This window comes from Geotrypetes seraphini, chromosome 9, assembly GCF_902459505.1.
Source record: "Geotrypetes seraphini chromosome 9, aGeoSer1.1, whole genome shotgun sequence".
Classification (NCBI taxonomy): Eukaryota; Metazoa; Chordata; class Amphibia; order Gymnophiona; family Dermophiidae; genus Geotrypetes; species Geotrypetes seraphini.
The window spans coordinates 178,255,805-178,269,211 of record NC_047092.1 but is presented as its reverse complement, the minus strand read 5'-3'; the positions used below and the strand labels follow the sequence as shown (position 1 = coordinate 178,269,211).

Genomic DNA, 13,407 nt, shown 5'->3' with positions numbered 1-13,407 from the left:
ACTTATGAAGGGAATTTTTTAAAATAAAGTAAAATTGTGGAATCTCTCATGGCACACCACTGTGCCATGACATACAGTTTGAGAGACACAGCTATAGAACATCAATTACTACAGTAACACAAAGATGCAGGACTTCAGGATATCCTTATGAATATGCATGAGACATATTTGCATACAATGGGAGGTAGGACCCTTGCAGAATTTCAGGCCTTGAATGCTACAAACAGATCAGGTTTTTAGGATAACCCTACTGAATATATTGTTTGCAGACTTTGGTCAGCAATATCGCATCTATGCGGACGATCTGCAGTTTTTGTTTGAACTTCCAGCAGACTGCAAACAGGGCTTCCAGTTGTTGTTGCATTATATGGATGAGATTCAACAATGGATGACTATGAACCATCTTTGCCTAAATGTTTCAAAGACTAAGATTTTATGGCTTTCCACCACCGGTATCAAAGGAGATCTGGTGAATTTTGTGTATGCTGGGGTTACCATTTTAATACAGCAGGAAATTAAGAGTTTAGAAGTAATCCTCGATACCTCATTAAAATTTTGCAGCCACATTGTCTCAGTAGTTAAAACTGTTTTCTTTAAAATAAAGATGGTGTTAAAATTATGGAATTTGTTGTCAACTATGAATTTTAGACTGGTTATGCATAAGAACATAAGAATTTCCACTGCTGGGTCAGACCAGTGGTCTATCGTGCCCAGCAGTCGGCTCATGCGGCGGCCCCCAGGTCAAAGACCAGTGCTCTAAAATGAGTCCAGCCTCACCTGTGTACGTCCCAGTTTAGCAGGAACATGTCCAGCTTAGTCTTGAAACCCTGGAGGGTATTTTCACCAACAGACTCCGAAAGAGCGTTCCAGCTCTCCACCACTCTCTGGGTGAAGAAGAACTTCCTTACGTTTGTATGGAATCTATCCCCTTTCAACTTTAGAGTGCCCTCTTGTTCTCCCTACCTTGGAGAGGGTGAACAACCTGCCCTTATCTACTAAGTCTATTCCCTTCAGTACCTTGAATGTTTCGATCATATCCCCTCTCAATCTACTCTGTTCAAGGGAGAAGAGGCCTAGTTTCTCTAATCTTTCGCTGTACGGCAACTCCTCCAGCCCCTTAACCATCTTATTCGCTCTTCTCTGGACCCTTTTGAGTAGTACCATGTCCTTCATGTACGGCAACCAGTGCTGGATGCAGTACTCCAGGTGAGGGCGCACCATGGCCCAGTACAGCGGCATGATAACCCTCTCCGATCTGTTCGTGATCCCTTTCTTTATCATTCCTTGCATTCTGTTCACCCTTTTCGCCGCTGCCACACATTGCTTGGATGGCTTCATTGACTTATCGATCAGAACTCCCAAGTCTCTTTCCTGGGAGGTCTCACCAAGTACCGCCCCAGACATCCTGTATTCGTGCATGAGATTTTTGTTACCTAAAAGCATCACTTTACACTTATCCAGGTTGAACCTCATCTGTCATGTTGATGGCCATTCTTCGAGCCCGATTATGTCAAATTGCAGATCTTCGCAATCTCCCTGCGTCTTCACTACTCTGAATAACTTTGTATCGTCCGCAAATTTAATCACCTCACTCGTAGTACCAATGTCCAGATCGTTTATAAAGATGTTGAAGAGCACGGGTCCAAGCACTGAGCCCTGCGGCACCCCACTGGTGAAGCTCTTCCAGTCCAAGTATTGTCCATTTACCCCCACTCGCCAGTTTTTAATTCACATGAGTATTTCACCCTCAATTCTATGGCTCGCAATTTTCCGAAGTAGTTGTTCATGAGGAACCTTGTCAAAACACCTTCTGAAAATCCAGATACACAATGTCTACCGGGTCGCCCTTGTCTATCTGGCTGTTTACTACCTCAAAGAAGTGCAGCAAGTTCGTCAAACATGATCTGCCTTTGCTAAAACCGTGCTGACTAGTCCTCATCAGCCCATGTCCGTCAAGGTGATCAATAATGCAGTCCTTTATCAGCGACTCTACCATCTTTCCCGGTACCAAAGTCAGACTCACTTGTCTGTAGTTTCCTGGATCTCCCCTTGAACCTTTCTTGAAGATCGGCGTTAACATTCGCTACCTTCCAGTTTTCCGGAATCTTTCCTGATTTGATCGACAGATTGGCTATTAGTTGAAGCAGTTCAGCTATAGTCCCTTTCAGTTCCTTGATGACCCTCGGATGGATGCCATCCGGTCCCGGGGATTTATCGTTCTTAAGCCTATCACTCTGTCTACACACCTCCTCTAGACTGACCGTCAATCCTGTCAGCTTTTCGTCTTTGTTTCCAACATATAGCCTGATGGGTTCCGGTATGCTGTGTAAATTTTCTTCGGTAAATACAGATGCAAAAAAAATGTGTTCAGTTTGTCGGCGATTGCTTTGTCCTCCTTTAGCGCTCCCTTTATTCCATGGTCATTCAACGGTCCCACTGCTTCCTTCGCAGGTCGTTTCCCCTTAATATATCGAAAGAATGGCTTGAAGTTCTTTGCCTCCATGGCTATTTTTTCCTCATAGTCCCTTTTGGCCCCTTTTACTGCCTTATGGCATCTGCGTTGATGTTGTTTGTGCTTGTTCCAGTTTTCATCCGTTTTTGACCTTTTCCATTCCTTGAATGAAGTTTTCTTGTCTCTTATCGCTTCCTTCACCTCTACAGTGAGCTACGCCAGTTCTTTGTTCTTTTTCCTCTTGGATCCCATGTTGATACGCGGTATATAGAGATTTTGCGCCTCGGTGACTGTGTCCTTAAAAAGGGACCAAGCTTGCTCTAGCGTTTATATAGTACTTATCCTCTTCCCTACCATGAGTCTCATCTCTTCGTAATTCCCTTTTCGGAAGTTCAGTGCCATGGCTGTTGTTTTGGACCAATGTTTCTCCCCTGCATTCAGATCAAAGCGGATCATATTGTGATCGCTGTTTCCCAGCGTCCCTTCTACTTCTACATCTTGTGCCGGTCCTCATAGGCCATTTAGAATTAAGTCCAGAATTGCATTTCCTCTAGTATTTTCCTTGACAAGTTGTTCCAGGAAGCAACCGCCTAAAGTATCCAAGAACTTGGTCTCCCTAACGCTGCCGGAGGTGCCTAGATTCCAGTCTATTCCCGGATAGTTGAAGTCACCCATGATATAGTTGCATTTAATCTCGTCTGTCAATTTCTTCGGACTGCCCTGGGGGTCAATAGTAGATGCCGATCTTCGTTTCTAGTACATTTGTTCCTGGAATTTTGACTCATAGAGACTCTAACTTATCCATCAGTTGTGGCGTGTTCTCTCTGGCAGATTCAATTCCTTCTTTGACGTATATGGCAATGCCCCCACCTTTTAGGGCCACTTTGTCTCTGCGGTATAGTTTGTATCCTGGTAGCACAGTGTCCCAGATGTTTTCCTCAGTCCACCATGTTTCTGTGATGCCTATGATGTCAATGTTATCTTTTTGTGCCATAGCTCTAATTCACCCATCTTATTCCTAAGGCTCTTTGCATTCGTGTACATACACTTGAGTTTGCAGCCTGTTCCTTTCTTGCATTTCCTTCCCTCTTGTGTCCTTTTCGATCTGTCTTGCCTGTGATCTGGTGAGTCTTTCCCTCTATCTTCTTGTACAGTATCCTCCGGGTATATTGGTTCCCGAACCATCGACTCTCTCTCTCTCGGTCGACTGTCGGCTTTCCCCTTCTTCCTAGTTTAAAAACTTCTCAAATACTGCTGAAACCGAGCATGTCCCGACCTCAATGTTTCAATTCTACTATCAATGTTCTGAGTAAAATGGGCTTTTAAACATGAATAATTCTTCAAAACTTAAAAAAAAAAAAAGACAAACCCAAAGTCTGTTGTAACTTCTGACATTCACATTTTCTCTTTTGGTCCTCTACAGGGTTATGTTTCAGAACTAGAAAATCCAGACTTGATACACCTAATACCAACCACACTTCAAAATAAAAAGGATGTTCTCTTTGGAAATCTTCCTGAAATATATGAATTTCATAACAGGTATGTATGTATTTATTTATTTATTTATAATTATTTATAGCCCGCCTATCCACAAATCTAAGCAGGGAACAATACATACATACATAATCATAATAAAAGGTAAAGACAAATACAAAACAGCAGAAGACAACAAAAGTAACAGCTCCAATTTACACTGTTGCCTAGCTAGCACTAAAAAAAATGCTCAAATAACAGTTTTCACCCCTTTCCTAAAATGCCAGAGAATGTATGATTAGCACAACGCCAAAGGTAAGGCATTCCACAGTGCCGGGCCTTGCACAGAGAACACAGATTTGCAATTCCCCATAAGTCTCAAGGCTGCTAATGAGGGAATTTCAAGTTTCAAACTGTCTGAGGACCGAAACTCATGAGTAGGATAATACCACTGCAAAAGAGAACAGACATTTTACAGGCCATTATGCTGAAGCACCTTAAACATCATGCAAAGGATCTTGAATTTAACCTGCTTTCCAATAGGTAGCCAATGACATTCACGAAATATCGGAGTAATGTGATTGAATTGTGAAGCATATACAATGAGGCGTACAGTGGTGTTTTGTGCCAGCTGCAAAGCTCGCAGGACACATTTAGGTAAACCTAAGTAAATGGAATTACAATAGTCAACTAGAGGTGTTATCATTAACATGATAAGTTTGAAAATTATCATCAGAAAAGTAATCACGTAACCTCCGCAATAGGTACAACTTGAAAAATACGCCCGATATTACTGTCTTAATTTGGGCCTTAATAGACAAAGGGCTCCTTTTACTAAGGTGCGCTAGCGTTTTTAGTGCATGCAGGAAGTTACTGCACGCTACACCATACGCTACGCTTCTAGAACTAACGCCAGCTCAATGCTGGCGTTAAGGTCTAGCGCACGGGGCAATGTAGCGCTATTCTGCACGTTAAAGCCCTAATGCGGCTTAGTAAAAGGAGCCCAAAGTGTATTTTGTAAAATATACTGCAAGTCTTCACTTGCACATCAATTTATATGTATTACTATGATATACGAGTTTCTTAGCATAGTAACATAATACTAAGCCTGAAATTTCTACAGGATTCCAGGCCCGAGTCTCAGTTTACCTGTCTGACATTGCTACTTGGATGTCTTGCCACCATCTAAAATTAGGCAAACAACCATAAGAACACCTTGCCTTCGGGAAAGGACAGTCAAACAAAAAAAGGCAAGGGTGATGTCTTTTCAACCAGTAATCAAACCTGTATTAACCAAGTAAGAGTCCTAACAGGAATCCCTGTTTTGGTGTATGGGAACGCCTTCCTCATGGGACACTGGAGATAATGACGCTAGGGTCCAGTGAACACATAAGTGGTTGAGTAGCAGCATGCAATACTTCACTGAAAGTGACCATCTAAAATTAAACATGGCCAAGACTGAACCCTTATCTTTCCTCCTAAACCCACCTCTCCTCTGCCTCCATTCTCCATGTGGATAACACTCTCATCCTCCCATTCTTGTCAGCTCGCAACCTCAGAGTCATCGTTGACTCATCTCTTTTCTTCTCTTTGCATATCCAGCATATCACTAAAACCTGCTGATTCTTCCTCTACAACATCGCTAAGATCCAGCTAAAATCAAGCCTTTTTTTTCTGAACACACTGCTAAGACCCTCTTCCACGCTCTCATCACCTCTCGCCTGGACTATTGCAACTTGCTTCTCACAGGTTTTCTGCCACCTCTTGCCTGGACTACTGCAACTTGCTTCTCACAGGTTTTTTGCCAAGCTATCTATCTCCCCCTTCAATCTGTTCAGAATGCTGCTGCACACCTCTTATTCCACCAGTGTCATTATACTCATATTACCTCTCTCCTCAAATCATTTCACTGGCTCCCTGTCTGTTTCCACATACAGTTCAAATTCCTTTTATTGACCTACAAAAGTGTATTCACTCTGCAGCTCCCCAGTACTCTCTCCTCTCTTCTCTGCCCCTATATTCCTCCCCAAGCACGCCATTCATTGGGTAAATCTCTCTTGCCTGTACTCTTCTCTACTGCCAATTCCCAACTTTGTCCCTTCTGCTTTGCTATGTCATAGAACAACCTGCCTGACTCAGTACGTCAGACTCAGTCTCTGGTGGTATTCAAATCCATGTTGAAAGCTCTTTTTTTTGGAGCAGCATTTAAGTTCTAACCCCATCCCACTGCTAAAGCACCCACTCTGTCATACCTTCTATATTCCCCTACCCTTTCTCCTCATCATTCCCTTTTTAATTTACTATCTCAGCAGCATGTATAGATTCATCTTTATCTTGTTCATCTGTCGCAAGTAGATTGCAAGCTCTTTCAAGCAGGGAGTTTCTCTTGCATGCTTAATGTACAGTGCTGAGTGTGTCTGGTAGCACTATAGAAATAATAAATAGTCATAGTAATAGTGCATGATGGCAGATAAAGGCCTGCATGGTCTATCTAGTCTGCCCAACAAGATAAACTCATACCATAATATATGATGTGATATTACATATGCAAACTTGATCTTGATTTGTCCTTTCCATTTTCAGAGCACATAGACCATAGAGGTCTGCCTGGCACTAGCTTTGTTCTCAACTTACTGATGCTGAATTCATCCAGCCTTGATCAGGGTAGACGGTAGAAGTCTGTCCAGTATGGACTTTGCTTCTCAATTACCGGTGTTGCCATCTAATCACTGCTAAGCTTGTTTGGTTTCATGTCTTCCATACAGAATTCTTTTGTGTTTATCCCATGCAATTTTGTATTCCATTACCATTTTCATTTCCACCTTCCCCCATAGGAGCGCATTCCAGGCATCTACTACTCTCCCCATAAAAAGTACTTCCTGGCATTATTCCTAAGATGTCGTCCCCCCCCCCCCCCCCCCCCGCCCGCAATCTAAATTTATGTTCTTTAGTACTTCTAGTAGAACAACAAAGTAAAACTTGCAAACAAAAATCTTCAGGAAAGATGTCATCAGAAAAGTCAGGGTTTAAAATTCAAATAAGAACATAAGAATTGCCATACTAGGACAGACCGAAGGTTCATCAAGCGCAGTATCCTGTTTCCAACAGTGGCCAACCCAGGTCCCAAGGATCTAGCTATATCACATGTAATAAAACAGATTTTATGCTGCTTATCCTAAGAATAAGCAGTAGATTTCCCCAAGCCATCTCAATAATGGCCTATGAACTTTCATTTAGGAATTTATCCAAATTTTATCCAAACCTTTTTTAAACTCCGCTGATTTCACCATATTCTCCAGCAATGAATTCCAGAGTTTTAATTATAGAAAACGTAGCATTTCTTGACTTCCCCCCCAATTTTTAAACATATATTTACATCAAATTGTTAAGAACAGCAGAGGACATTGAGGAAAAAGGACAAGATGGAATGTCACTTAAAAAAACCCCCCAAAACATAAGAAACTAGAGGACAAATTTAAACAGTAATTTTCCCTGAATTCTCCTGTCCTGACCAAAGAAACAATCAAATGCAACATCTCCAGACAAACATTCAGAAATCAAAGAAAAGAATCGATGCTCTTTCAAATCCAGAATGAGCCAAAAGTCACCCATTTCTTGTATATCAAAAATGGATGGCGTTACCAACCCTAGCCTTGTTCTTAAGTGGGAGTTCTGGGGTGGAGGGGGTCATACCCAGAAGGCACAGACTCCACATGACAGGTTCAAGGCTTGGGGCTGCAGGGGGGCTGTGAACTCCTCTAGTCTCAACCAGATACAGGACTGTGGTCTGACTCCTGAGAGTCAAGACTGGCCAGTCTCAACCACAGGGCTTAGACAGTAACTAGTATCTGGTACAAGCAATCCTGCTGCACTAGTCCAAACTGCACCATCTGCTAGATACAGAAAAATACTGATAGGTCCAGATTGCATCACTTCTTATACCAGTGGCATCACTGGAATCTTGAGCTTTTCTGTCTCCATCTGTTGGTAGCAGAACATAACCCACTGGGCTGGGCTGGTCTAGCAGGATGAGAAGGAAACTCAATTTAACAGCCTGAAGTCCACAATCTAAACACCTCTCAAAAACTCTGTTTTGTTTCCTTGGGAACCAACTCTGTCCTCTAATGTCAATTATTGACATGGTTCAACTTTTTGAATTTCTTGCAGAATTTTTCTTAAGGAAATAGAAAGTTGTACAGAAAATCCTGATTCACTGGGTAGATGTTTTCTAAAAAGGGTAAGTAAACCTAACACATTTGTGTATATCTGTAAAGATGCATATTGTTTAAAAAACCTTAATGGACATTATAACTTTGTAGAATTACTTAGCTACATTTACCAACTTGTTCATTTCAAAGGTCTTATTTTATCCTCTATTCTCATTTCTAAGCTATCCCCCACCCCCCAAAGTGCCAGTGGAGGGGTTTCTGGTTCATCTCCAAACATCAGAATGTAGTTTTGAGGGAACACTACCCTCTCTTAGATACCAATTTAGCAGAACCCATACCAACAAGGTAAGGGGCTGGGGATGACTCCAAGTATTTCTAAAAAACAAACAACTAGATGATTCCATCCTATCACACCCCTAAGGGCCTTCAGAAAATTTCTACTAAGGAAAAACTTCAAACATCTTAATCTCTCCTCCTTAAAAAAAAAAAATCAGACCACTATTAACAGCATGGGTTGCTTCCTAGTGTCTCTGCAGAACAGGACACAACTAAATACATAACATGTCAACTCTTGGCACCAGTCCGATACCAACAACTTGCTAAGTCCTCTGAAAATATTCCTATAGTCCATGTGGAAGAAGGAAACAAAATGCACATTATTATGTAAGCGTAAAGGGTCAGATTTAATATACTGCCTTTCTGCAGTACAATCAAAGTACATTTATTGTATGCAGGTACTTTTTCTGTCCCAATCAAACTCATTTCCTTGGGTTCTCAGCCCATTGTGCTAACCTCCACACCATTCCCAAGTAGAAAAAGATGAACAGATAGGAAGATTAGGTTCTTAACTTGATAATCTTCTCTCTAGTAAAAGGCATATGAGTCTTGAACTAGTGAGTTATTCACTTCTACTTGAGAGTTATGTAGAAGGCATTATTCACATTCTTTTCAACTCTACCTCCTGTATCAGTGAGCTATGCTGCTGTAGGTTCTCACGAGTCCCAAGAACCTACGGCAGCCATTCGGAAAGCAGCGCGGGGTGAGCGGGAGAGCGTAAAGCTTGCTCCTGACGTCCGCGCTCCTGATCTGTGCACTGCTGGCCAGGAAATAAGGAGGAGCCTGGCACGCAGAAGCGAGCAGCAGTTGGTTGCAGAGCGCGCGAGGCCAGCTTTTCAGCCCTTGTCTAGGGGGTGGGACAGGCTGGTGAGGAGCTCGGGGGCTGCTGCTGTTCTTCCACCGTGTCACGGTGGCTAGCTGCGGTCCCGGCTTGTGGAGGTGATCTGCCCAGCGCTCACGCATGCGCACTCCTGCCTGCAAGGCCACGGACCTACATCTCAGATCAGGGAAAACGGAAGCACGCAGTTGAGTGCGCATGCGCGGCTAGCATTTTATTATTTCAGATGAATACTTCTTATCTTTATGTTTCAGTAGTGACTGAAGTCAGCCTGTTGTGTATTTATAAAGAAGAATAGACAACAGACTTAATTTATTTTTTATGAACTTCTCTCTTGTTCCAGAAAGAGGATCTTCAAATCTATGAAAAGTACTGCCAAAACAAGCCCAGGTCTGAAGCTCTGTGGAGACAATGTGGAGAAAGCCTTTTTTTCCAAGTAAGGTGAAAATGCAAACCAAAGTTGTTCAGTAGAAATCTAATCTAATCTTCGGTTTACATACCTGGTCATCTCCCAATGGAGCTCGACTCGGTTCACATATAATTAAAACTAGAGAACATAGTAAAAAAGCATGAGAGAAATAAGAACTATAGTATTATCATTTCATTGAGACTGTAGTTAAACCATTTAAAAATTGCGAGAACAACAAAGTTTTCAGGGATTTATGAAATAATTGAAGCTGGCCTATAAGTCTAATGGAGTCAGGGAGTTCATTCCAGATCTCTACAAACTTGAAAAAAAAAGATCGACTGAGCTTCCCAGCAGATTTAATTCCCTTAAAGGAAGGGAAGGATAGCTTATATCTTTGTGTATTTCTCAAATGACAAAGTCTAAGGGCTCGTTTTAGAAAGGCATACTAGGGCCTTAACGCGCGCCAATAGCGCACGTTAAATTCTCGAGCGCGCTAGCCACTACCTCCTCCTTTTTAGGAGGCAGTAGATTTTGGTTACCGTGCACGTAATTTTGTGCGTGTGCTAAAAACCCTAGCGCACCTTTGTAAAAGGAGCCCTAAGGGTAGTTGTCTGTTTTATGAAATATTGCATAATAAAATTGGCAGTTACAATGAGGGAATTTCTTGTTATAGGGGCCTCTCCACCTGAAAAGGTCACTGCAACCCATTTCCACTCTCCTCAAAATATTTACACAATACTACTTAGGTTAAAAATTAAGTGCAAACAGTATGAAAATTTACAAAGCGTAGCTCAACAGGAGAGATTTTCTTGAAACAACGGACAATTCTGTAAACGGTGCCAGAAGTTAGGCGGCAGTAGGCGCCCTACTGCCGCCAAGCTTAATTGGTTTAATCCACGCACTAAATAACACCATGCAGTGATCACTGGATGCCAGATGTTCACCAACTGTAACATCAGAAAACACTTTACCCATTTGTAAGCACCAAGTCCACTAAACAGGCTTTCCTCAACTGCCATCTGTACCCTAATCTGATCTTATGCTTTGAAATGCAACCTAAAATACTGAACTAGACTAAAACACTTTATATAAAACCCTAAGAGATTCAAAAGGTTACACTATTGCCTAAACTGACTTTGCTGAAAAAGCAGAGTACACTGAACTAAAAAAGTAAAAGAGAAGGACAATGAAATAACCTACTGAAGCCCAGGTTTGAATGTCGGCAGTTACGATATTCCAAAATGGAGTTTTTCTTCCCCTTAGCACAGGGGTGTCAAAGTCCCTCCTCGAGGGCCGCAATCCAGTCGGGTTTTCAGAATTTCCCCAATGAATATGCATGAGATCTATTAGCATACAATGAAAGTAGTGCATGCAAATAGATCTCATGCATATTCATTGGGGAAATCCTGAAAATCCAACTGGATTGCGGCCCTCGAGGAGGGACTTTGACATACCTGCCTTAGCAGATCCTCACCCAGCACCTCTTCAGATGGAAAGTAACCACATAATGATCATATCACATGAGTCCAGGATAGTGAAACAGTACAAGAGTCACAGAGGATTGTTAGGTGCTAAAAAATAAGAATAGCCATACTGGGTCAGACTAATGGTCCATCTTGGCCTGTATCCTGTTTCCACAGTGGCCAATCCAAGTCACAAGTACCTGGCAAAAACCCAAACTTGGGGGTAGGAAACGGGAAAGGAAGAATTTATGACAAAGATGTTAGAATGTGGTTGGATTTTTATGACAGTTTGCAAAAGTAGACTTGGGCTAGCAACTGGGACCATCTGGCAGGCTTTGCAATTCTTTCCTGGTATCTCAACAAGGATAGAAGCTGGAGGAATTGTTTTGCTTGCAGAGGTCAGTCATTTCCCTTGCAATTTAAATTTGGGAGTGGAGGGGATGGGACTTAGAGAAATAGTAGTTGCTATAAGCTTCTATTTAAACAACTTATACGCTGCCTCTCTACCATTCTAAATGGGTAGCCAATTTAACAGATTGTTAAAAAGAATTCCAGTGGGTGATCTGGGAAATTACAGACCAGTAAGCCTGACTTCAATGCTGGGTAAACTAATAGAAACTATTATAAAGAATACAATTAGAGAACATATGGACAAACTTGGTTTAATGGGACAAAGTCAGCATGTGTTCAGCCAAAGAAGTCTTGCCTCACCAATCTGCTTTATTTCATTGAAGGCATGAATAAATGTGAATAAAGGTGAGCTGGTTAATGTAGTGTTTCTAAATTTTCAGAAAGCTTTTAACATAGTTTCTCCTGAGACTCTCCTGAGAAAATTAAGTCATGGGATAGGAGGCATTTTGTGTGTGGGTTAGGAATTGGCTATTGGACAGAAAACCCACTGGTGGGGTTAAATGGCCATTTTTCTCAACGGAGGAAAGTGAATAGTGGAGTGCCACAGGGATATGAGCTAGGACCAGTGCTACTAACATATTTATAAACAATCTGGGAATCAGAAAAAAAAAAATGATGTGATTAAATTTCCAGATAACATAAAACTATTCAAAGTTGTTAAAACATATGCATGCGGTCAAAAATTGCAGGAAGACCTTAGGAAACTGGAATACTGGGCATTCAAATGGCAAATAAAATCTAATGTGGACAAAAGAAAAGTGGTGCACATTGGGAAGGACAATCAAAATCCTAGTTACTGTATCTGATGTTAGGGTCCACCTTAGGAGTCAGCACCCAAGAAAAAGATCTCAGGTGTCATTGTAGTCACTCTAAAATCTTCTGCTCAGCCAAAAAAAAAAAAGCAAACAGGATGCTAGGACTCATTAGAAAAAGGATGTTAAATAAGACAATGCCTCTGTAATGCTCTATACCCTCACCTTAAGTATGGAGTTCAATTCTAGTCGCTATGTCTCAAAAAGATATAGTAGAATTAGAAATGATTCAAAGAAGAGCGACCAAAATGATAAAGGGGATGGATATGCCTCTCATATGAAGAAAGGCTAAAGAGGTTAGAGATCTTCAGCTTGGAAAAGAGACAGCTGAGGGGGAAATAATTGAAGTTTACAAAATCCTGAGTGGTGTAGAACAGGTAAAAGTGAATCAATTTTTCACTTTCAAAAAGTACAAAGACCAGGGGATACTCAATGAAATTACATGGAAATACTTTTAAAACATAACTCAGCTGATAAAGAGCCTCTACAGAAATCAAGAAGCTGCAGCGAGAACAGAATATGGCAACACCAATTGGTTTCCAGTAAAAAAAGCATCAGGCAAGGATGCATCTTGTCACCTTACTTGTTCAACCTTTACGGTAAAGCCATCTTCAGAAAAACAAATTTGGAAGAAGACAGCATTGGTTTCAAAGTTGGTAACCAAAATATATACAAATGGGCAGGAGACCCAGGCAAGCACAGCGCTGTGTACGCCTTTCAGCGCTTTAGAAATAATACGTAGTAGTAGTTATCAGAAGACAAACAGAAACCAGAGCCTGGGACCAACATGATTTGAATAATGACCAGACAAAAAGTAGAAAAAATAATTTTATTTTCTGTTTTCTGATTACAATATGTCAGATTTGAAATGTGTATCTTTTCAGAGCTGGTATTAGACAGCGAACATGAGCTAGGACCTAACAGAGAGAGGAAACGTCTTTTTTGTTTATACCACAGCACCAGCAGGGATAGGAAAGGGTAAAGGGGTTGGGGTGGGTGAAGAGGTTACAAAATAAACCCACCAGGATGTTTAAAAAAACAACA

The 13,407-nt window shown here is 41.5% G+C and overlaps 3 protein-coding genes across 5 annotated transcripts in view; 1 reads left to right on the top strand and 2 right to left on the bottom strand.

The window, feature by feature from the left end:
- Positions 1-13,407, top strand: part of MCF2L2 (MCF.2 cell line derived transforming sequence-like 2) — a 306,030-nt gene that overhangs the window by 210,064 nt on the left and 82,559 nt on the right. Inside the window, exons 17-19 of the mRNA XM_033957587.1 lie at positions 3,876-3,991; positions 8,093-8,162; positions 9,612-9,704. Of these exons, the coding sequence (XP_033813478.1) occupies positions 3,876-3,991; positions 8,093-8,162; positions 9,612-9,704 (279 nt within the window). The remainder of the gene's footprint in view (positions 1-3,875; positions 3,992-8,092; positions 8,163-9,611; positions 9,705-13,407) is intronic.
- The window catches only part of LOC117366333 (lactosylceramide 1,3-N-acetyl-beta-D-glucosaminyltransferase-like), a 169,097-nt gene that overhangs the window by 93,342 nt on the left and 62,348 nt on the right, over positions 1-13,407 (bottom strand). The window lies entirely within an intron of this gene.
- B3GNT5 (UDP-GlcNAc:betaGal beta-1,3-N-acetylglucosaminyltransferase 5) overlaps positions 1-13,407 on the bottom strand; it is a 104,996-nt gene that overhangs the window by 29,248 nt on the left and 62,341 nt on the right. The window lies entirely within an intron of this gene.